This window comes from Lissotriton helveticus, chromosome 8, assembly GCF_964261635.1.
Source record: "Lissotriton helveticus chromosome 8, aLisHel1.1, whole genome shotgun sequence".
In the NCBI taxonomy this organism is placed as follows: domain Eukaryota; kingdom Metazoa; phylum Chordata; class Amphibia; order Caudata; family Salamandridae; genus Lissotriton; species Lissotriton helveticus.
Window position 1 is genome coordinate 1,339,734,005 of NC_136069.1, and position 23,635 is coordinate 1,339,757,639.

Consider the following 23,635-nt stretch of genomic DNA (forward strand, 5'->3'; position numbering starts at 1 on the left):
TAACATTTACTTGATTGGACCCTAGCAGGAGCTCAAAGGAGCTGCAGAATAAAGCCAGTTTGGGCCTGCTGGTATGACAGGAGTGGTTAGGGGTACAGTGTATTAGTTCACAAATTGATTTATAAAACTGATGTTCTGCTAGCAATTTAGGTAGTGTTAGGAAATCGTAATAGTTCGGACAGACACAATGCTGGGGCCAAGGGTTTGGTTTGGAAATCCGACAAGACCAACTGTTTATTTTGCCGATCTACTAAAGTGCATATTTGTCTTATTTCTTTAAAGCGAGCCTGTTTCAGAAAATTATGGAATCCAATAACTGTGCAGTATTTTAACAAATATTAATTTTTTTTCAGAACATTGGCTATTATCAAGCCTGATGCTGCAGCCAAGATGGGACCAATAATTGAAATGATTTTATGCGCAGATCTGACTATAACTAAAATGAAAATGGTGGCATTGACAAGGTTAGTCCAAATCTAACATTTACTCTGCTGTGTCATTTCGACATCTCTTTTACAACTTTTATAAAACCATATATACATGGTCACTGTGTGTAAGTATCGCTGAAATGTGATGGAAAATACATAACTATGCATATTACCTATTTTAACATGCACAGAAGACAAAGCTTTATAATTGTCATGTATCAGGGCCGTCCGTACTGGCACTCAAAACCATCCCATCCCATACAAAGATATTCAAACCAGACTCAACGGCAGATAATGATTAATTCAGAGGCAGCTGGCATCTATAGGGAGTGGTAGAGTGGGCAAATGAGTGATGGGTAAAAATAAAAATTAAAAAACACTTACCTGCGACACGTCCAACTCCAACCCCTTCCTCGCTGCACACCTTTCTCCTGCAGCGCGAGCTCTTGAGAAGTGCCTTAACCAATCCTAGCTCTGCTTTCATGCGGTGAGATCAGTGCCCTTATTGGCGGGAGCAGCCTCACTCGCCGGTCCCAAGGACATTGGAGCCCTGCACTTTCTCTAACCCAGCTGTCTTATGACAGCTGGGTTAGAGGTTTCGAAGTACGCATGTCTGGCTGGCAGTAGCAATATGAACAGCTAAAAAGACATACACACTTTGCGTCAGGACAGGGCAATATTGAAAAATAAAATGCTAATAAACCAACTTTTTTACCATTTTATTTTTTAATTCTGAGGCACACAGGGGCATTTTATCCAGTGGGGCGACGCTCCTTCACTCAAACGGAGAAGCAGCCCCTGGGTCAACTTCCACGAAACTAGTGAGAACTGTCAAGATTTCATAGTTGCCACTGCAGACCAGAGTCTCAGCTGAGACTGTGTACCATATAAATGCAAAATAAAAGCATCAATCACACTGTTGGCCAATAAGTTGAAGATGTTGAGTGGGTGTCGCCTACTTTGCAGCTAGGCCACTCTTTTCCTAGTATTCCTTATTTTCAATAAAAGCATGCATCCTGAACTAGTCTTTCTCTGGCCGAGCTCCTAACATATGTAACCCCATTCTGCCCCTAGCCGCCTTTCTTTCCACTTTCAGAAGAGAACCAAACCTTTCCTTTTGCTCAATTGCCACCAATCGGCTTTGTAGTGCCTGGCCTCCGGTGTGCAATTGAAGTTTTTATTGGGATATTAGGCTGCAATACTCCTGGAGGATGGTATTGTAACCTTTCTCACCCTCCACTTAGAACAGTTCACTTATACCATTGTACATTTTTGTTATGCTATCATATCAGGGGTATTTAGAATCAGACATTATATATCACTGCATATTATTATTGGAATGTCGCATAGATTTTATTGTGTGGTATTGGGACACCTGGCTTATTTACTGATATTGTTTATATTTTCTGCTTAGCTTGGTTTCATTCATAATGCTCTCTGATAATCTAGGGTTTTGTACATGCTATATAACAATCATCTGTAGATAAATAAACAGCTTATCACAACCAATACTACACAGTATAATCACTTCCCAGTCAAGTGTTGCTCAGTATTAAAAACCAAGACTTTTACTTGCACAATATACAGAAAATGCAAACGAATGGGCCAGAAATATAGACCAGGATAGTGCGAACAACAACATGGAATAAAGTTGAAAAGAGTCCCCTGTGTTGGGAAGAGATAAGGGTCTGTGATTGTTACTTTAGTGTTGTTCAGGAACACTGTGCTCAACAAGGGGTCTTAAAGTCCATTATTTTCCATGGAAAAGGACTCTCTTTGGTGGTCTAGTGCAATCTCCCCTTCTGACTCATCTCTGCCCCAACTGCCATGTATTCCGTAAGAATCTTAAAATCTGCCATGAACGCTTTGATTAGGAGGCACCCCTTTGATGTGAGGGTTCAGGAACGTTAGTGATTCACAAATCTTTTTCTAAGGGGACTGAAGAATGAATATATCTCTAAAGCTTTTGATGATGAGTTCAATTTGGAGATAGGAATCTGAAACAACGAAGGTGACTCGGCGCCCAGACAACTTAAAAGATTCCTAATCAATACTAGTTTTCATAATATAATACTATAATCTGTGGGATAAGGGTAACTTATTTGTGTCCAGTAAAGCAAACGCGCCTTTAGTGGTGGAAAAGAAAGTTAATGTAAGTTGTCACCTACGGAGTACAGTATAGAAATATTGTCTCTAGGGATGTACTCATGAGCACCCGCATGAGCGAGTCTGTAGTGATGCTACGATTCTGGGAGTTCTGCCTTGTAACAAGATAGTCAGGTAGAGATCTCTTCTCGCAGGGCCCACAAAGGGGGCCAGAGGCATACCAGTGCCAGAGCAGTGGGCCGGCCTTACCATTTATTCTGCTATTAAACGTTTTGGTTGCTTGAGAGGTAAAGGGAAATAAATATCAATCTAATAATCCAATTTACAGTGTAGCCCATTTGGCCACACATTAAGGACCAGGAATCAGTAAGTAATGTTAAGTAGGTTTTATTACAAATTAGGGGCCAAACTGATGTATTTGAACTTATTGTTAATATACAGAATCACCAAAGGTAAACCGAGACGTCAAATAAAATTAATTCTTTGTAGCATAAGGCATACAAGAAATTCGGTTGCAGCAATACAAAAGATAAGAAATAAGATCTGATTGTCAGTGTGCAGGGTTTGATCCTCCTGTCTATGCATGAATAAATCTAACGTCGCCTAAATTAGTCCTCAACTAAAGTTGGGAAACTAGGGAAAACTGATTAAATCAGGGATAGCAGGAAGGTGTCCGCTTAGTGGCGACTTCAGTAAAAGTTCTCCAAATTGGGGCAATGCACAGCATAAACCCATACAATGGAAATATGAGCTGAGAGGTCTGTACCTCTCTGAGTACAAAGGATATCTGCTCTAAAGACTAAAAGGGAGAACACCAATTAAACCCACAGAATATTCGAGAATTCCACATCATTGATTCCAGTAGTTGCCTGCCTTCTCACAGTAGAAATTGTCAACTTCACTCGATTTTGCCATCCTACGAGTTGAACATCAGGATGACCTTGGATATCTCCCTGCTCCTGATATGACATGAATAGGAAGGAGTCTACTCTTAGTTCTTTAGCACCTCTCACTCTTGCCAAAAGTTCTCCTCCCAGACCTCACTATCTCTGACACAATATGCCCATCACAGACTATGAAATCATGTGAACGCACCTGCAAAGAAAGAACATTGCAGCGCAAGCAAAACTTTAACATTGAATGATAAACATTAGGGGCTAAATGCTTAAGGCCTTTAGCTAAGCTCACTTAGTAAGACACTCAGTGTACACTTTAAATACATGATTATAGGTGCACCTACAATTATAGAATAAATGCAAAACGTTAATAACTTAATACACAAGTACATAAGAATGAAATGCCATTAAAAGCAGTATAACTCGAAATGCACAAATGTAAATGTGAACAAGAACTACAATTTGTAACATTATAATCCCAAAATATTAGAGCACACACCTATATGAATGACTGCTTTCTACAGTGAATACACTCCATCAGTATGTTTGGTACTCCACTTTACATTAATATGGTTAAGGCACACAGTAAATATATTGTGCTAATGCATGTAAGTATTGTTCTTCTGGAATTTATAGGTTGGAGCTTAAATTGTGCATTTCGAGTCCCCCCCCCCGATGGCGAATTTAGTCATCACAATCAAGATATAGATCTTATCAGATGGACCAGTTGAAACCTTGTAGGTTTCCCCATTTTTCATCTAGACTCCTCCAGACGTTTCATGTCATAGTATTTACACTGACTCTCCTCTAACTCTGCATCCCCTCTCTTCCTGTTCACTCCCTGTCATGCTTTTATACACTCATTTCGCTCAAAGATCACTACTAAGAATATCGCACAAAGGGCGATTATCACAAGAGGTTTCAAACCATTTACCCTCTGAAGCAAATCCACTTCCAATTGCTTCATAGGCACCTGTTGCTTCCAACACTTTCAAATCTTTCTTTAGATCAATGATCTTCTTAATTTATTTTTTCAAGTCCTTATTGTTGTCAGGGATGTATTGCTGGACCTTTAACATCCAACAGACTCCGCCCTCTTTTGCAAGAAGTATGTCTAACACAAGTCTATTCTGCAAAACCATGGATCCTATGGCTACCATTTCAGTATCAACAAGTAATAAAGCTCCTGCAGTGCTAGTGGACAACTTGTCAACTACAGTTAAACAAGTTTCTAATCTTCATATCATTCAGTATCAACCCTACAGATGGGATCTTTGCTCCAACAATATCTCCTACAATTTCACTAGCACTAGCTCCTCGCTTGGGTCTGGAATTCTGTTCCCACACAGGATCATCGAAATGTTCCATATGATAAATCTTTGGAAAGAAGTGTACCAGACCCTTTCCTGGGCAATTTGAAATAGACATACTCTCCACGAATAAAATAAACGCCAGGAATCACAGGATTGTTCCATCTAAAAATAGTTCCCAATTCCCTCTTACTTGAAATGTGTGGTAGCATTAATTCTTTCTCACAAATCGAACGTCATATTCATTCTTGTCATTCTGCTCACATAATTTCCCGGTATATTGCCAAGCTACAGCTTATGCGGCCTGATTTTCTGCTGCTGGAGTCTTATTTCCTTTGGTTCACCACCTTAAGGCATCAGTGCCTGTTTCAAGGACCTTTTTCATAACCTCTTCCACACTATCTTCATCTGATAGCTACGAAGAACAGGCTGCCTCGAGTTCTAGTTTTGTCTGCTCTTCCCATTGCTTACCCTTTTCCCATAGTAAGTTGCACAAATTGCAGCTTTCAGCTCCCTGTTTTTCCTGAGGCCTTCACATTAGCCTACCACACGTCTGACAACACTTTAATCATCAATGTTAAAAACACTACTATTATCAGATTCCCCTCTTCCCCCTTTCCACCATATCAGACCTGTATGAAAGGATCTCTGTACCCTCCAACACACAACTGACATCTTTCTAGCTACAACAGCCTTTTTATTAACTAAATGGGCCATGGTTTATTGTTAAGATGATCTAGGCATTGGAGGATTCAGGATAGAAATGAGGAGAGGTCCCCAGTTGCTGTGTCATCTGCTCTGTCACAAGCCAAATGGGATTGGGTCATCTGGGTCACGGTGGTGGCATACCTCCTATGCAAAATGGGTATGGTTATCTCCCTAAATAGGATCTGGTCTGTGCTGCCACTGACCCTGTGGGACTTAACCTCCCATTTCATCCTAGTAGACAAACGATTGGATTGGGAGATTTCTCTTGCTGTGTGACACCTTGTCTCTGACGCCACTTTCTTCATATTACTGGGTTTTCCAGGTGATCCTAGTGGTCTGGCAACACTGGGGAGTTTAAGGAATATGGCTTCTACTTCTTCCGGAGTGACAGCCCGCGCTTTATAAATAACCACTTAAACTCAAAGTAGTACTTGTATGCTGCAAGTGTCCGAACATGACAAAGCCATCTGGGGCAGCCTGGTAGTCTGTCATTTTAGTATGGGGTGGGGCTCTCTAGGCAATAGTTCCCTGTCTATACAATCTTGTTGTCTACAAAACAGGCATTCAGGGCAACTCTCCAATGTGAATTATTACTAAAGAGCAACAGTGATGTGCTGCTAGTAACTGTGCTGTGCGGGTTATTCTGGTAGATATGATGATGTGTACGAGAAGGTGTTGTATGAGATTCAGGTGGCTTTTGAAGAGTGTCTCTGGTGCAACTTGGTCTAGTGGATGTGTGCCCAGATTTCTTGTGTGGGCTAGTGATCCCAGGCCCTGCCACCAAAAACTCCTGATACTTTGCTTCATGGACATCTTTAGGGCCCCAAGTTAGGAACAGTCTGTGTTATCCACCTCTATGAGTATATCCTTCTGTTTATTTCATTATGATTGCATTTACATAGCATTTCAAGCCTTCATGAAGTGTCCAAGTGCATTTGCAGACTAGTGTATGTCTTCTGGGTAACATAGGTGGCGTATGATATTGTGGGGAAGGGCCAGATTTGTGCTCATATCATGTTTTTATTGCTGTGCCTCTAAGTAAATCTGGAGCAAAGATAAGTAACACTAAAGCATTAGTTGATATAGTGTGGGTGGAAAAGAAATGTGTGAGTGTGTTGCGCCTATGAGGGAAGTGTTTGGTGATGTTTATAAATGGCAGATGCTTCTTTTACTGTAACCACAGTCTTGTATCTGCACCTATGGATGAGTGTTGGTGAGTGAGAGTATGAGAAAAAGCTCAGCCATGCATGCATATACTTACCCTCTGTGGAGATGTCTGTGACATCTAGTTTTTCTCAGTTGACCATGGCAGTTAGGATCAAGTGTAGCATATGCTGTGAAATACATTCTGGTGGAAGAGGAGCAACTCATACGAATAGGTATTATCTATGGAGTCTTAAACTTCTCTTAGAAGTGATGGTTGTTACCCATAGAAATGGACTTTATATGACCCACAATCATATTTGCTCGGATGTGCCTTTCATGGAGTGAAACCAGAGAAGAGATTACTATGGGCTGAGCAAGGTATAAGATTTGTTGATTCCTCTTAAACTAGCATAGGTCCACCCACATTAAAGGGTATTACTTGGTCAATGAGTGCAGACCTAAAATACTTTTCTTGTTAGGTTTCTCCTGGTAGGTCCATCTAGGTGTAATGATCAACCTACAGTAATATGCATTGTAAAATCAGTATTAGTATGTGTTACGAAGGTTAGTCCAGGAGTACCAGATGATAATTTCTGCAGTTAACAGGCAAGAGTAGCTCAGCCACATGAAGTGTGGCATTTGGGCAGAGAAAGAGCTCTTGCTAGTTCTATCAGCACTGCAGATTATCTTATGTTCGCTGCAAGAGTTCAAGTTGAGTAACTTATACAGAGAAGGACGCCCCTCTAATGCACTCCTTCTGATATGTAGGGATGCTCTGCAGCCTGTAGAGGGGTGTTCTCTTCTGTGTTTATCTTTTAAGCTTTATTTGGGTGAAAGATGTGGCTTTGGCATTTATGGCCCTATGAGTCACCCACGGCGTCTTTAAAGTTGAGCTTCTGATGGTGGTTAGCCAGTAAAGTGCTTTTAGAGCCTGTGAGATGTGGTTGTGTAGACATGTAATAGTTGTCTTTTTATGAAGATCAGGATTCTTTGGAATCATCATAGCAAAGACAGTGAGATTCCCTTGTAACATCCGTTTGCATAGTCAAGACTTGACATAATGAGAGGACTGGTTCCCTGGAGTTTCTGTGGCAATCATGGGTAAAGGAAGATCCATCACAGGCTATGTATGCTGTAGAAAGTACTTCTTGTTAGTTGGTTTACTTGATAAACAAGGAATAGCATGGAGTCCATGTTCACCTCCAGGTTCTCACTTTTGCCAACTTGTTTGAGCTTGATACAAGTTCGTGGGGCCAAACGGAAATCTTAGATCTTAGGATGGATAGTCAACATCCATTGAGACATATGTTGAAGAGAAGCGGGGCAGTCAGTGATCCATAAGGTACAGCTGTCTTGATGCTGAAATGCGCTAATGTTGGTGCTGGAAGTGAGGTGAAGCTTGATCTGTTGCAAAGTTAGGAGATGCAGTCCATGGTTATCATCTTCTGCACGTTGCTTCAATTTTCCATGAAACAGCCTATTTGTGATTAGTTTGCATTTGACTTTGTCTGTTGCCTTGAGGTGATACTTCTTGATGATTGATCAAATGTAGTATAACATTAGTTTTCGTAGAAAGATGGAAAGAGATAGGAAGCTGTTGACAATGTGCAGTGGTTGTTAATCGTTGGGTGTCATCCTCTAGTCTTCACCAGTTCTTGGACTTATGGGACTTCCAGTCGCTCAAAGCAAGCAAATGTTGGTGAGGTTGGCCGATGTTATTATCCTGATGATCCTGATCATCCTGATGAAAAGCATGTACTAAGCTCATCCCGTCCCTCTCCGAAGATCCCAACAGCACCTAAAACAACTTCAAAAGATGCATGACTGAGATTGCCGCCTGAAAGCGCACCAACTGCCTGAAGCTCAACACAGAGAAAACAGAAGCCCTGATCTTTGGTTCCAGCAATTCTACCTGGGCGTCACCTGGTGACCTGCCGAGCTGAGACCCACCCCCACACCCTGTGACCAGGCAAAAAACCTGGGCGTAATCCTGCACATTGACCTTGCCATGACTCCCCAAATCAACAGTGTCACCTCCACCTGCTTCAACATCCTCTGCATTCTTTTGAAGATCTTCAAATGGCTTCCCAAAGGCACCTGAAAGACCGTTCCCCAAGCCCTGGACATGAGCAGACTGGACTATGGCAACACCCTCTACTTTGGCATCTCCTCCCACCTCACACACAAGCTGCAAACCGTCCAGAACGCCGCAGCAAGACTGGTACTCAGCCTCCCTGCTGCACCCACATCTCACCACACCTCCGTGAACTTCTTTGGCTCCCCATCCCAAAAAGTTGCCAGTTCAAGATACTCACCTACTCCTACAAGGCACTGTACAAGACAGGAAAATAACAAGAAGAGGGAGGGAGAGGAGGAAGTGGATTCTATCTCCCCTGGTAATTTTACTAAACAAAAGGAATCCACTTGTTATAGTGGTAGTGATCCCTACAGTGGTGGGGAGCACACAGTGTTGTTTAAATACCCCTCACACACCAACAGGCCCCTTGGTGTCATCCTTCATCATCGGGGTCTTCGCACACCTCTACGGGATGCGGCCTGCTGCGACTCACGACTACGTAGGAGCACTGAAAGTGGACTATGTGTTGATGTGTGTGAAGGAATTAAATGTGAGTGGTGAGGTGAAAGACAGTGATTGTTAAAAGATACCTGGCTCGTAGGAGAAAAAATAATAAAAAGTTTTTATTAAGCCCTCGGCTGGTATCGTTAAAAAAGTGCAGAGTGAGGTTGTTGGTACTATTTACGGTACATCAACCTCTCAAGTGCGTCGACATGTTTCGGAGTAACAAGGACTCCTTCTTCAGGACGAGATGTGCACTAATATCTCCACCTTACTCACATACGTGTAGATGTCAAAGTGTGCTCTACAAAAAAATTGTAATAGGTGAAATGTACCTAATCGTGTTATATGGATGTAGTCTGTTGCGCCCAGTTGGCGTGGTTAATGCAGAACCTGTGGATGAAAAAACACCATGTAATATAACATCACTATTTTGACATAGAAAAACCTATGTAAATACACAGGAGGGTGACGGGGAACCAAAAATAAGGTCCACAACCCTGTAAAAGAAAAAGACGTAGACAAACATATAGACTAGGACACACATGAATTGATATGATCGCCATTGGAATCCCTTGGATTAAAAATGTGGGAAGAAAACATATTATTGAGAAGATATACAGTTCTTACTTTTTGATAAGGGCTAACTGGCCTCATGAGCCAAGGCGTGGTATTGGGGGTTCTTTTGTCTTCTTGCCCAATGTAGCAACCTAATGGATGTCAAAAAAACAGCGTGGATTTAGAATCTAAAAACGCTGTTTTTTAGAAAGCTGGTGCCTCTCTGCTATCAGGTCTCACTCACGGTAACTGCCAAGTCTGGTGGTTTTCCTCCCCTCAACTCGGCTCCGACGGTATGCCGAGTCATGTTGGACAAATGCTATTTATAGTAGTGGTAATAGGCTTAATTGGTGCGAAATGGGAATCGGAAAATGCCCAAAGAAGGATCTAAACATTGTCATTCAGGTCCGGTCCTGCGCGCGTTTGAGAGGGAGTGGTAGAACCTCGCGCGCATGCGTAGGCAAGCAACGCCTTCGTCTGTTGTCTGTTTGTTCGCATGCGCGGAAGGAGATGCTAACTCTACGCGCATGCGCGTGACAAGCCATGTTCCGAAAACGGAACAGGCTAGGAATAATTTGAACGCGGAGCGCTTTTATAAGAGGAATATATTAGAAAAAACGCCCGCAAAGTTAAAGGTTCAAAATTAGGCATAAGATATCCCACTATTTCATGATGTTAATGGGGATATACATTCCTGGATAGTTTTTGGAAAAAAAAATACAAACGTGATTCATCGTTATTTGACATTTATGACCATCACAGGGTTCTAACAAATGTAATGTTACGTCATCATGGTTCATTCACCGTAACTGGCTCCATAGAATATAGTAAGAAAAAACGCCCGCAAGGTTAAAGGCTCAAAAATAGGCATAAGATATCCCACTATTCCATGATGTTAATGGGGATAGACATTCCTGGATGGGTTTTGGTTGGAAAAAAGGTGACACTACGTTTTTGACATTATATGACCATCACAGGGTTCTAACAGATGCAATGTTACGTCATCATGGTTTATTCATCGTAACTGGCTCCATGGAATAGAGTCATTTAATCCGGTGGTGTCTGTGCCCAGGCGGAACACCCACCTCTGCTCCTTCTCAAATAAACCATTGTCTGATGGAAGTTGCTCGATCACAGTCCAGTGTAATTCATTAACACAATGCTGGTGCTCCAAAAAATGTGCTGCCATCTTAGTAGTAGATTTTTTGCATCTTATATTGCTTTTGTGTTCATTTATCCTAGTTTTTACAGACCGTGTGGTCATGCCCACGTACTCTTTTCTGCATGGGCACGTGATCAGGTAGACCACGTTCCTGCTGTTGCAGTTAGTAAAGGCTCGTTGTTCCCATCTCGTGCCATTTTGGAAGGTAAGGGTCAGACTTTTCTCCGTCAGGTGGCAACTATTGCAGTTCCCACACGGGTAATGTCCATGTAGCCCCTGTAGTCTAGTTTGATGGATCTCAGTGGTGGGGGCTCTAGTGTGCACTAAAATGTCTTTTAGATTCTTCCCCCTTCTGTGAGCAAAGAGAGGTTTTTCAAAGTCAAGAGTGCCACTTGTGAGGATCCGCCAGTGTTTGTTCACCACTTTTGAGACCTGGTTCGAGATAGAACTGTATGTTGTTACACATACTGCCCTGTTGGCTGTGTTCCCCTTGGGGGCTCTATCTTCCAGGAGGGCTTCACGGTTGTTGTTCCTTGCCCTTTTCATTGCCTTTTTTATGATCTTGTCCGGATATTGCCTTTGTTTCAGTTTTTCACTCAGGTCCTGGGCTTGGGATTTGTATTTGGCTATTTCGCTACAATTACGGCGTAGACGTAGGAACTGCCCATATGGTAGATTCTCTCTCAGGTGACGAGGGTGGAAGCTGTCGAACCTGAGAAGGCAGTTCCTCGCCGTGGGTTTGAAATGTGTCTCGGTTTTCAAAAACCCTGCCTCATGGTAGATGTTCAAATCTAAAAATACCATTGATTCATCAGACATTTGATGAGTGAATTTCAAAAAGGCATTTTGTGTATTCAGCCAGATCATAAATGTTGTCACAGATAGACTGTCACCCTCCCAGATGACAAAGACGTCATCGATGTAACGTCGCCATGTGCGGATTCTGCTTCGGAAGGGGTTGCTGGGATGGAGGATCTTGGTAGACTCCAGATGGTGTACATACAGCCCCGCCAGACTCGGCGCGAAAGTGCTACCCATGCTGGTTCCGTGACATTGCAGATATAGGGTGCCCTCATATTCAAAGAAGTTCTTAGTTAGTGCTATGGAAATGCATTCCATGACCACTCCTCGGGGCGTTTGGTATTTCCATCTGTTGGAGTGGAGCACCTCCTCGATGATTTGGAGGGTCTCATCATGAGAAAGGCTGGTGTAGAGGCTCTCTACGTCGAGACTCAGCAGTATCTGTGAGTCTGTGTCAAAAGGTTGACTTTGTAACAACTGAAGGACCACTTTCGTGTCCCTTAAGTATGTATCTGTAGCCTGTACCAGAGGTCTCAAAAATGCGTCGGCAAATTTGGATAATGGTTCCAGTATGGAAGAAATGCCGGACACAATTGGACGACCCGGTGGTTTTTCCAGGTTTGTATGAACCTTTGGTATAGTATAAAAGTAAGGGGTACGAGGATTCTTTTGTACCAAAAATTCTGATTCCTTCTTAGTGAGCCAATTGTGAGCCAGAGCTTCCTCAATCATTGCTCCTATCTGGATACGGATGGTCTCTGTCGGGTCATCAGAGAGGATCTGATAATTCCTTCTATCTGAAAGGAGTCTTCTACACTCAAGGTCGTATGAAGTGGTCGTTTGAATCACGACCGCCCCGCCTTTGTCTGCTGGCTTTATGATGATTTGTTTATTTTGTGAAAGCTCCCTTATTGCCTCAAGAAAATGAGGCAATAAGGGAGCTTTCACAAAAAAAACAAATCATCATAAAGCCAGCAGACAAAGGCGGGGCGGTCGTGATTCAAACGACCACTTCATACGACCTTGAGTGTAGAAGACTCCTTTCAGATAGAAGGAATTATCAGATCCTCTCTGATGACCCGACAGAGACCATCCGTATCCAGATAGGAGCAATGATTGAGGAAGCTCTGGCTCACAATTGGCTCACTAAGAAGGAATCAGAATTTTTGGTACAAAAGAATCCTCGTACCCCTTACTTTTATACTATACCAAAGGTTCATAAAAACCTGGAAAAACCACCGGGTCGTCCAATTGTGTCCGGCATTTCTTCCATACTGGAACCATTATCCAAATTTGCCGACGCATTTTTGAGACCTCTGATACAGGCTACAGATACATACTTAAGGGACACGAAAGCGGTCCTTCAGTTGTTACAAAGTCAACCTTTTGACCCAGACTCACAGATACTGCTGAGGCTCGACGTAGAGAGCCTCTACACCAGCCTTCCTCATGATGAGACCCTCCAAATCATCGAGGAGGTGCTCCACTCCAACAGATGGAAATACCAAACGCCCCGAGGAGTGGTCATGGAATGCATTTCCATAGCACTAACTAAGAACTTCTTTGAATATGAGGGCACCCTATATCTGCAATGTCACGGAACCAGCATGGGTAGCACTTTCGCGCCGAGTCTGGCGGGGCTGTATGTACACCATCTGGAGTCTACCAAGATCCTCCATCCCAGCAACCCCTTCCGAAGCAGAATCCGCACATGGCGACGTTACATCGATGACGTCTTTGTCATCTGGGAGGGTGACAGTCTATCTGTGACAACATTTATGATCTGGCTGAATACACAAAATGCCTTTTTGAAATTCACTCATCAAATGTCTGATGAATCAATGGTATTTTTAGATTTGAACATCTACCATGAGGCAGGGTTTTGAAAACCGAGACACATTTCAAACCCACGGCGAGGAACTGCCTTCTCAGGTTTGACAACTTCCACCCTCGTCACCTGAGAGAGAATCTACCATATGGGCAGTTCCTACGTCTACGCCGTAATTGTAGCGAAATAGCCAAATACAAATCCCAAGCCCAGGACCTGAGTGAAAAACTGAAGCAAAGGCAATATCCGGACAAGATCATAAAAAAGGCAATGAAAAGGGCACGGAACAACAACCGTGAAGCCCTCCTGGAAGATAGAGCCCCCAAGGAGAACACAGCCAACAGGGCAGTATGTGTAACAACATACAGTTCTATCTCGAACCAGGTCTCAAAAGTGGTGAACAAACACTGGCGGATCCTCACAAGTGGCACTCTTGACTTTGAAAAACCTCTCTTTGCTCACAGAAGGGGGAAGAATCTAAAAGACATTTTAGTGCACACAAGACCCCCCACCACTGAGATCCATCAAACTAGACTACAGGGGCTACATGGACATTACCCGTGTGGGAACTGCAATAGTTGCCACCTGACGGAGAAAAGTCTGACCCTTACCTTCCAAAATGGCACGAGATGGGAACAACGAGCCTTTACTAACTGCAACAGCAGGAACGTGGTCTACCTGATCACGTGCCCATGCAGAAAAGAGTACGTGGGCATGACCACACGGGCTGTAAAAACTAGGATAAATGAACAAAAAAGCAATATAAGATACAAAAAATCTACTACTAAGATGGCAGCACATTTTTTGGAGCACCAGCATTGTGTTAATGAATTACACTGGACTGTGATCGAGCAACTTCCATCAGACAATGGTTTATTTGAGAAGGAGCAGAGGTGGGTGTTCCGCCTGGGCACAGACACCACCGGATTAAATGACTCTATTCCATGGAGCCAGTTACGATGAATAAACCATGATGACGTAACATTGCATCTTTTAGAACCCTGTGATGGTCATAAAATGTCAAAAACGTAGTGTCACGTTTTTTCCAACCAAAACCCATCCAGGAATGTCTATCCCCATTAACATCATGGAATAGTGGGATATCTTATGCCTATTTTTGAGCCTTTAACCTTGCGGGCGTTTTTTCTTACTATATTCTATGGAGCCAGTTACGGTGAATGAACCATGATGACGTAACATTACATTTGTTAGAACCCTGTGATGGACATAAATGTAAAAAAACGATGTATCACGTTTTTTTTTTTTTTTCTCCAAAAACTATCCAGGAATGTATATCCCCATTAACATCATGAAATAGTGGGATATCTTATGCCTAATTTTGAACCTTTAACTTTGCGGGCGTTTTTTCTAATATATTCCTCCTATAAAAGCGCTCCGCGTTCAAATTATTCCTAGCCTGTTCCGTTTTCGGAACATGGCTTGTCACGCGCATGCGCGTAGAGTTAGCATCTCCTTACGCGCATGCGAACAAACAGACAACAGACGAAGGCGCTGCTTGCCTACGCATGCGCGCGAGCTTCTACCACTCCCTCTCAAACACGCGCAGGACCGGACCTGAATGACAATGTTTAGATCCTTCTTTGGGCATTTTCCGATTCCCATTTCGCACCAATTAAGCCTATTACCACTACTATAAATAGCATTTGTCCAACATGACTCGGCACACCGTCGGAGCCACGTTGAGGGGAGGAAAACCACCAGACTTGGCAGTTACCGTGAGTGAGACCTGATAGCAGAGAGGCACCAGCTTTCTAAAAAACTGCGTTTTTAGATTCTAAATCCACGCTGTTTTTTTGACATCCATTAGGTTGCTACATTGGGCAAGAAGACAAAAGAACCCCCAATACCACGCCTTGGCTCATGAGGCCAGTTAGCCCTTATCAAAAAGTAAGAACTGTATATCTTCTCAATAATATGTTTTCTTCCCACATTTTTAATCCAAGGGATTCCAATGGCGATCATATCAATTCATGTGTGTCCTAGTCTATATGTTTGTCTATGTCTTTTTCTTTTACAGGGCTGTGGACCTTATTTTTGGTTCCCCGTCACCCTCCTGTGTATTTACATAGGTTTTTCTATGTCAAAATAGTGATGTTATATTACATGGTGTTTTTTCATCCACAGGTTCTGCATTAACCACGCCAACTGGGCGCAACAGACTACATCCATATAACACGATTAGGTACATTTCACCTATTCCAATTTTTTTGTAGAGCACATTTTGACATCTACACGTATGTGAGTAAGGTGGAGATATTAGTGCACATCTCGTCCTGAAGAAGGAGTCCTTGTTACTCCGAAACATGTCGACGCACTTGAGAGGTTGATGTACCCTAAATAGTACCAACAACCTCACTCTGCACTTTTTTAACGATACCCGCCGAGGGCTTAATAAAAACTTTTAATTATTTTTTCTCCTACGAGCCAGGTATCTTTTAACAATCACTGTCTTTCACCTCACCACTCACATTTAATTCCTTCACACACATCAACACATAGTCCACTTTCAGTGCTCCTACGTATCGTGAGTCGCAGCACGCCGCATCCCGTAGAGGGGTGCGAAGACCCCGATGATGAAGCATGACACCAAGGGGCCTGTTGGTGTGTGAGGGGTATTTAAACAACACTGTGTGCTCCCCACCACTGTAGGGATCACTACCACTACCACTGTACAAGACAGGCCCGCATTCCTCAGTCACTGTCTCCATTTACACCGACCATCCCAGAACCTCCACTCAGCCTCCCTGGCTCTCGCACACAACCCACATCTGTAGGAGCAAAACTGGAGGCTGGCCGTTCTAGTACTTGGCAGCAAAGACCAGGAACACCCTCCCCCAGGACATTAGAGCAGCCACCACAATCCTGAATTTCTGTAGGAGACTGAAGACCTGGCTGTTCGAATAAATCTACGTCTCCCTGCACCTACTCAGCACCTGGATACCCTTGCATGTGATTATTTCACGCTCTACAAGTCCACATTACATTATAAACCTCAGTCTTGGCTTCAGACAGCTGTGAATTAGACTGTTGGCAAGATGACATCCAACATCTTAGCTGTGGCCACAGAGTGATCTTTGATGGTCTTACAGAAATCCCTTGAATTTCTGTGACTACCCTGTGGATTTCCTAAGTGGGGCACTTGGCACTGTAAATGGCAAATGTCTTTTTGCTTTCTTGGTGGAGGTTTTTATAGAACTGTTGAGTCTTGGGATGTGAGTTTTGTCAAGCATGCTTCTAGATTTCTTCCACTGGTGTTCGATTGCAGCTCCTTCTGATTTTGCTCCTTATAGGTTAGTGTATGATTCTTGGTTGAGGTAGGGAAGATTTGTTGAAGCAGATGTCCATACCACACAGATGCAGAGGCTGGTGTAATTTAGATGGTATTTCAAGTTGCTCTCCAGAAGTGCATCTGTCAAAGCTCCATTGTTTGTTGGTGGTTTGTAGGTAAGTGGGAACACACACAAGAAGGTAGCAGTGATGTACAATGGAACAGTAGGGATTTGCAGTCTGTTAAGAGTATAGCTACTGTATTTATGGTCTTTATTGATTCTGTGAAGATTCCTGCAAAACATCCCCTAACCTTCCATTGCCAGTTGCATTTACGTTTTTGATATCTTGGTGGGATTGCTTCTGGCGAGCATTGTTCCCAAGCCAAGCTTATGAAGTGTAGGTCTGGTTTTGCCGTTGATAGCACATCAAAAATGTGGGGGCATAAGGTGGAACGAAAGAGGAAGAGGCATTACTAGAGTAACCTGATGGCAAACTGGAAGAGTAATTAGCAGAAGTTGTGGACCTCACAGGAAAGAGAAGAGGTGTAACGTGAATGGGATGGAGAGATTGGAACTAGCAGAGAAAGAAGTGGAAATTGCAGAGGATTTGGATAACTGTTTTACTTCTCTCTGTGGGGAATTTAATGCCTCGTTCCTCGTGGTACTGTTCAGTGCCTTCAATTGCCACAGTGAGAGACAGCCAAAAAGACCAAGTTCATTAAAAACCCCAGAAGCACATTCCACCTTACAAGTTTGTAGAAAGCCTAATGAGAAATGCAGGTGAGACATGTCTTCTCTATGGTCACTGGACCATTCTTTGATCCATGGGTCTGGACTGTTGACTGCGTGGTTTTTGTCTTCTTTCTTACTATGACAATTATGTCATGCCTTATTTTAAGTAATTGGCTTGGTCAGGTGAGGGCAATCATTTTCATTCTCAAATGAGACCATGAAATGTAGCACGAGGACTTACTACATCATTTTCTCTTGCTCGGGAGGCCTACTGTGTCTAAACACAAATACTATCCCAGGGTATGCCCAAGGTGTTTTACCCCATAGTCTCCTACCAGCATACTCTGCTCTCCCAGACAATGTGCTCCTTGATTTCCCTCATTACCACACGGCATGTCAGCATGTACTGAAGACAATATGAACTTCAAAGCTATACATAATGTTCCATTATGACAAGGTAATACTTTGGATACATCGCAATCCTGTTCCCAAAGTGTTAGCTCAATTCCCCATCCTCAAAGATCCATCTAACCCACTATGCTTCATCAGCAGACGTGCTTCACAAACTTTGGTCTTCTGATAATTCCTTCCTTATTCCTGTTAGTATGGATGCACAGAAAAACGTCTCTAAGTCCACCACTGCAAGATTCTAAACTTTATGGATCTAAAATGTACACTACTTGTTTCTTTCGCTTACTCTTGCACATTGTACTAGAGCCAAAAAAGCTCTTTTGCATTCTCCCAGCCAGTTTTCTTCAGAGCCGTCTTCAGTCACGTTTAAGTCAAGTTTATTTATTTATGATCTCGGAAGTCCACATAAATCAGGAAATCACCAATATATAAATAAAATATTTTTTTTCTTTTGCAATTAAATAGGCACAATAAGAGATTCCTCCCCAGCAAGAGATCAGAGAACCCTAAACAATGTCCAAGGAACAGGGAGTTTTCAATTAACAAAACAACAGCATACAGTACAAAAAAATAAAGTGACCTTCGTTCCATCAGTGCAAGGGTTTGAGAGATAAATATGGAGAAAATAATTTATATGCCATAAAGTACACTCCAACAATAAATAAAGGATAAAATCAACCACATAAAACAAATATAATCTACACCCTACATATCCGATGCTCCTTAATATAGCCGTCTTCTGGGTGGCTACATGGGATCCCTAATATGCTTTCTAAAGACACTTGCAGTCTTTGTTCATCTTCTCACAAGTCGGACAAACAATCTTGAGGGATTTGGTTGCCCAAAGGAGTTGTCTTACAGATGTCTTCTTCTCCACCCTGTATCTTGTTAGGGAGTCTAAGCATTGGTAAGTGAGAGCAAGGATGTAATAGTAGGAGTAAGTTACCTTTATAGTGACTGTCTTACTCCTAATCAATGGCCTTCCCAATCCCAACATACTGCTTTCTCTCCATCTGCCATCAGCTGGGACATCACATCAGTAGTAGGCTTGTTTGATACAGGAACTTATGAGGGTGTGCGCCTCTGTGGAAGAACTGGTTATGGTGTCTATAAAGGCACGCTCCATGCTATCTGCCCACAACTCAGATAAACAGCTGTAGGAAGCGATTTGAGTCTTGCTAGCAGGTGGTATGAATAGGAGAGACCCTTTGATTCCGAGTAGAAGTCACCATTCAGGTACTTTTATCTCTTTGCCAGCTAAAACGTTCTGCTTGCAGATCTTCTGTATTAATGGCTGGGGGTGGAGCAGAATAGTTCTAAACTGTCACAATAATTGTATCTTGGATCAGTGACAACTGGTGAGCTTTGAAAGTGGTGATTTTTTTTCTTTTTTTTTTTTTGAAGTGGTGAGGCATAATAATTGCCAAATAGTGCATTTGAATGCATATCTTTCACAAACCTTTCTGTAAAAAACATATAGTCTACAATGGCTCTCAAGTGTTTAAGTACTTTCATGGTGTGCCAAGTAAATGAAACCTAATGCTCCCCAGAGGTTAACACTATTTTGTTCAAAATGTGCAATGAGTAATCCCTCATATGGCAATAATTATCTCCATTGTGCCAGGACCCACATTTTGTCTTCGGTGCCCCCTTATGCATGAATTACACAGAATTACATATAATATGCCAGTACCCAATTATTGACACCGATTGATTTCATCTATATGCCATAGATTACCCATGTGTACAACACATTACCTCTAGTGTGTTGGGCCAGCATTTTCCCATTGTTGCCTGCCTCCTTCATGTTCTCCTTAAGCCATCGTTGTCCTCTCATATGCCAAGAATTACCTGTAGTATGCCAGCGCCGGCATTTTCCCACAGGTGTCCGTTGTGTCAAGAATTACCTCTAGTGTGCCAGCATTTTGACGTGGGTTCAATTTTCCAAAAATTACTGTTAATGTGGCAGCACAAGCATTGTATTAGTTCTTTTGTAGGGCTGCTCATCCGAGTGTAGGATGTCAGAACGCTTTACATAACATACAGACACAATAAATCATACAAGTGTGTAAATCAATGTACAGGAAATGTTACATGACAGTTATGGTTATAAGTTGTAGGAATGTCTATACTTGTAGATATTCATTATACGTTAAGAGAAAAAGGGTGAGAAACACAAAGTCTGGATATAAAACAAACACAGTGATTGATATCTGTGCTAACAAGCTTTTATTAGTTCCAAAAGGAACTCGTCTATGCAAACTTAGATTAACAACAGATTGAGTAATAAACGAAACATATGATCCATAAGGCATGCAACTTATGTACTTGAAGTAACAGAATGATCTCAATGTCAAAAGCGGTATCTCACTTGCCTATTTCCATAAAATACAAATCTGTGATCTGCATTTCACACAATTTGCTTTGCAACAAGCACATTAACACTCCATGCTACTTTATGATTCAAAACTGTGACTGGACAAAACACCGAACTGTCCCAGAACTGCATTAACCACCAGAATTATCTTACTGCTATCATAATCTCTCAAAATTGCTCGGCACACAAAGCTGCAGTAAGTGTCTGAACCCTGTAAGATATTTTAAAATGCAGCCTCTTTATGTCTTTGCAGCAGATTGTATTAATAAATGCATAACATCACCATCAGACTGCTTTTCAAGCTTTTCCCCCTGTAATTCCACCCTCTTTCCTCTGCCACACCTTTATCCCCAATTTATGGGTTCCTGGAGTAAAACAGTTCCAATTTCAGCACTGTTTGCACTGCACTTGCTTCAGCTTTTAGCCTCTTGCTTTTTCACATCACCTTCCCCAACTCGTTACATGGTAAGTTGAAGTGAGTGAGGTTCCTGATCCCACCCTATGATGAGATTATAGAGGGTAAGGTGACAGCCTCATAAATTTGTAGCCCACGGCACTACAGGGCTGACACTTAAAGCACCCATGGCTATGCTGCAGCTACATACAAAGGCTAAGGCCTTGACTGTGCCACTCCTGGGCAATCTTTGTGGTGGCTGGCACACGTGTCTCAATATGCTTGCACCAGCTATTGGACAGATTCACTGACTCATACAGCTTGCTGCTTGACCCTCGGTCGATCAGCCTTTTTATTATACTAATAGTGACTAATAATTTATTTTTCACAATTAGAAGCGTAATAAAGAAGCAGAAACGAGGGCAGAGTCCCAAGCCACCAGTGGATGCACTCCTTTGGTCGCCAAGTACAACAAGCATTGACAAAGTCAATAGGTCTCGCAATGGCTTTGCTTTTATTGTTTTTTATGTCCCAATATGAGTTGGATTGGTAAATAAACAAATGTAGCACAAAAGCATTTTTTTCAGGCAGAAGTGACACAGAGGACTCACGTGGGATAATAGGGGCATGCTGCTTGAGAGGGGTCGACACACAAAAAGGACATATAACCAACATTGACCACAGAGAAGCAAGCCTTTGCGAAGGACACGCAAAGCAACAAACTTAAAGCAATGGGCATGTTGTAAGCCCACTGATCCAGTATGTCTCAAAGACAAGTCTTCAAGGCCCCTGAAGGAAATAATAACTGCAGTCTTTGTTGGAGAGCACGTGCCCGCATGCTTAGACTTCAAGTAGGCCCTTTTACTTGGCCGCGGCGCACTGGGTTACGAAGCAGGCATAAGAAACCGGAGATAAATAAGAGCGTTTTAGCCCACAGCAAACGGCATTATGGGATTTGTAGTTTTGCAGTTACAATTATAAATATATGCAATTAATTGCACGCGTACCTACTGCTCGCGTATGCCATGGAAATTGAGCAGCCTTGGGTATGGGTCTCCACTCCTTAATATGTAATCTGTGCATATTTTCTATTTACAATACATTTCTGAACCAGTCTTGTGCGCTAAAAGGTAAGCCATCCATAGACCAGGCAGTAGGTTGCACCCGAGAGGTGGCTGCATGTGTTGTTTACAGAAGGCACTGCTCCGACTGGTGATGCCCTTTGAAGTTAATAAACATGGATCACTGCACAGTGCAAATGCCTGGGCCCGTGTCAGCGGCCTAATAGCTCATCAACATTATGACGGGAAATAAATGCATAATATTTCAGATGGTCACAACAGGGAGGCAATCGCTCCAAAGGGTGGCGTTGAATACGAGCCTATGTTGCTTAATCCTCACAATGCAGAATTAAATTGAATGGCGGCATAGGTGCTCCCCCTAAATTAGGTCCGGTTGGAAAGATGAGACATATTTAGGGTGCGCAGTGTTAATGCCGATTCAAGAGAACACATTGCTTTTGCAAACTCGATTGGATCTGACATATGCATCTCCCCCTCCCTTTCTTTCATTGAGCGCATGCTTCTGAGCATCCCAGGGGACAGTGGGTGAGGATGGGGAAGGATAGACAATAGAGTGCAGACCTCTCGGCAGCTGCACAACATGAAAATCTATGGGCAGGGGTTTAACAATGAAGCCAGTCGATAGCGATCGTATACTCAAACCAGCCAGAAGCAGTTCTGTGCCTGACACGCTTCTGCACACAGCCCCAAGGAAGCAGGTTCTGCCACCGGCAACTTGCTTCAAGCAATAAAAAACATAAATAACGAAAGTGGGCTAGTCCCAGACAAACACACTGACACCTATGCCCAGCAATTTTGGAGAGAGGATGTGGTGTAACATCCAGAGCTGCTGACTTAGAACTGGGGTACCAGGTTAGAGATTCTGCATTGGTTCTCTCTGTGCCTACAAAACCCCCCAATTTAAATACATGACGCTCTTTAGCAAAATAAGCAAAACGGAGACAAAATGACAAATGCAGAATGCCAATTCGTTTGTTTATTAGCAGTGCAACAAATGAACTCCTGTCGGGTGAATGCGTACAGAAACAAAAGCCAATATTTTGAAAACATGGGCAGAAACAACCCAAAAAATTGTTGCTTAAACAAACCTACATGCACAAATGAGCAAGCCTACAAGTAATAGGGGGATGCTCCATGGGCGGAGTCGACACACAAAATTAGGGACATATAATCAACATTGACCACAGGAAAGCAAGCCTTTGTGAAGGACACACAGAGCAATAAATTAAAAGCAATGGGTGGGCTGTAAGCACACAGAGTAGATACAGCATGTCTCGAAGACACAACACATGCGCTTTTTAGGTGACACATAAAAACAAGGTGCTCCCTTTTTCCCGAAAGCCAATGTTGTTTCTACAAATAGTCAGTGTCTGTCATGCAATTGTAGTAGCTATGCATTCAGTCGTGCTGTACATTATTACTTTACATAATTCTACAGTAATAGCACATCGTTAAGGTATTTATTTTCTTTTTTATAGGAAAGAAGCAGTGGATTTCTATGTGGAACACCAAGCAAAAACATTTTTCAAGTAAGCATGTGTGTTTTATGTCAGTACATCTTTTGAATGATAATAAAAAGTGATGGTCATAAGGAAGACTGATCTTTTATGTCACACTTGTGTACTTTAATAAATCATCTGACTTTACATCCAGTGAATGTTTCTGTCTTTTCGCTTTTGTCGAATGATTAGTGGCCACTACAACAAGCATTGGCAATGCAATAGGTCTCCCATTAGGAAAGTTTGAGCTATTGGTATTGTAAATGACACATTTTTTATTTATGTGTTGGTTTTGAAAATCGCGAAATTAAGAGTTTTGTCATTTACAA

The 23,635-nt window shown here is 42.4% G+C and overlaps 1 protein-coding gene across 2 annotated transcripts in view; it reads left to right on the forward strand.

Annotated features, from left to right (window-relative positions):
* The window catches only part of NME7 (NME/NM23 family member 7), a 634,381-nt gene that overhangs the window by 284,541 nt on the left and 326,205 nt on the right, over nucleotides 1–23,635 (forward strand). For both annotated transcript variants that reach the window (XM_078658324.1, XM_078658323.1), the window contains exons 4-5: nucleotides 354–464; nucleotides 23,286–23,336. In XM_078658324.1, coding sequence (XP_078514450.1) covers nucleotides 354–464; nucleotides 23,286–23,336 — 162 coding nt within the window. The remainder of the gene's footprint in view (nucleotides 1–353; nucleotides 465–23,285; nucleotides 23,337–23,635) is intronic.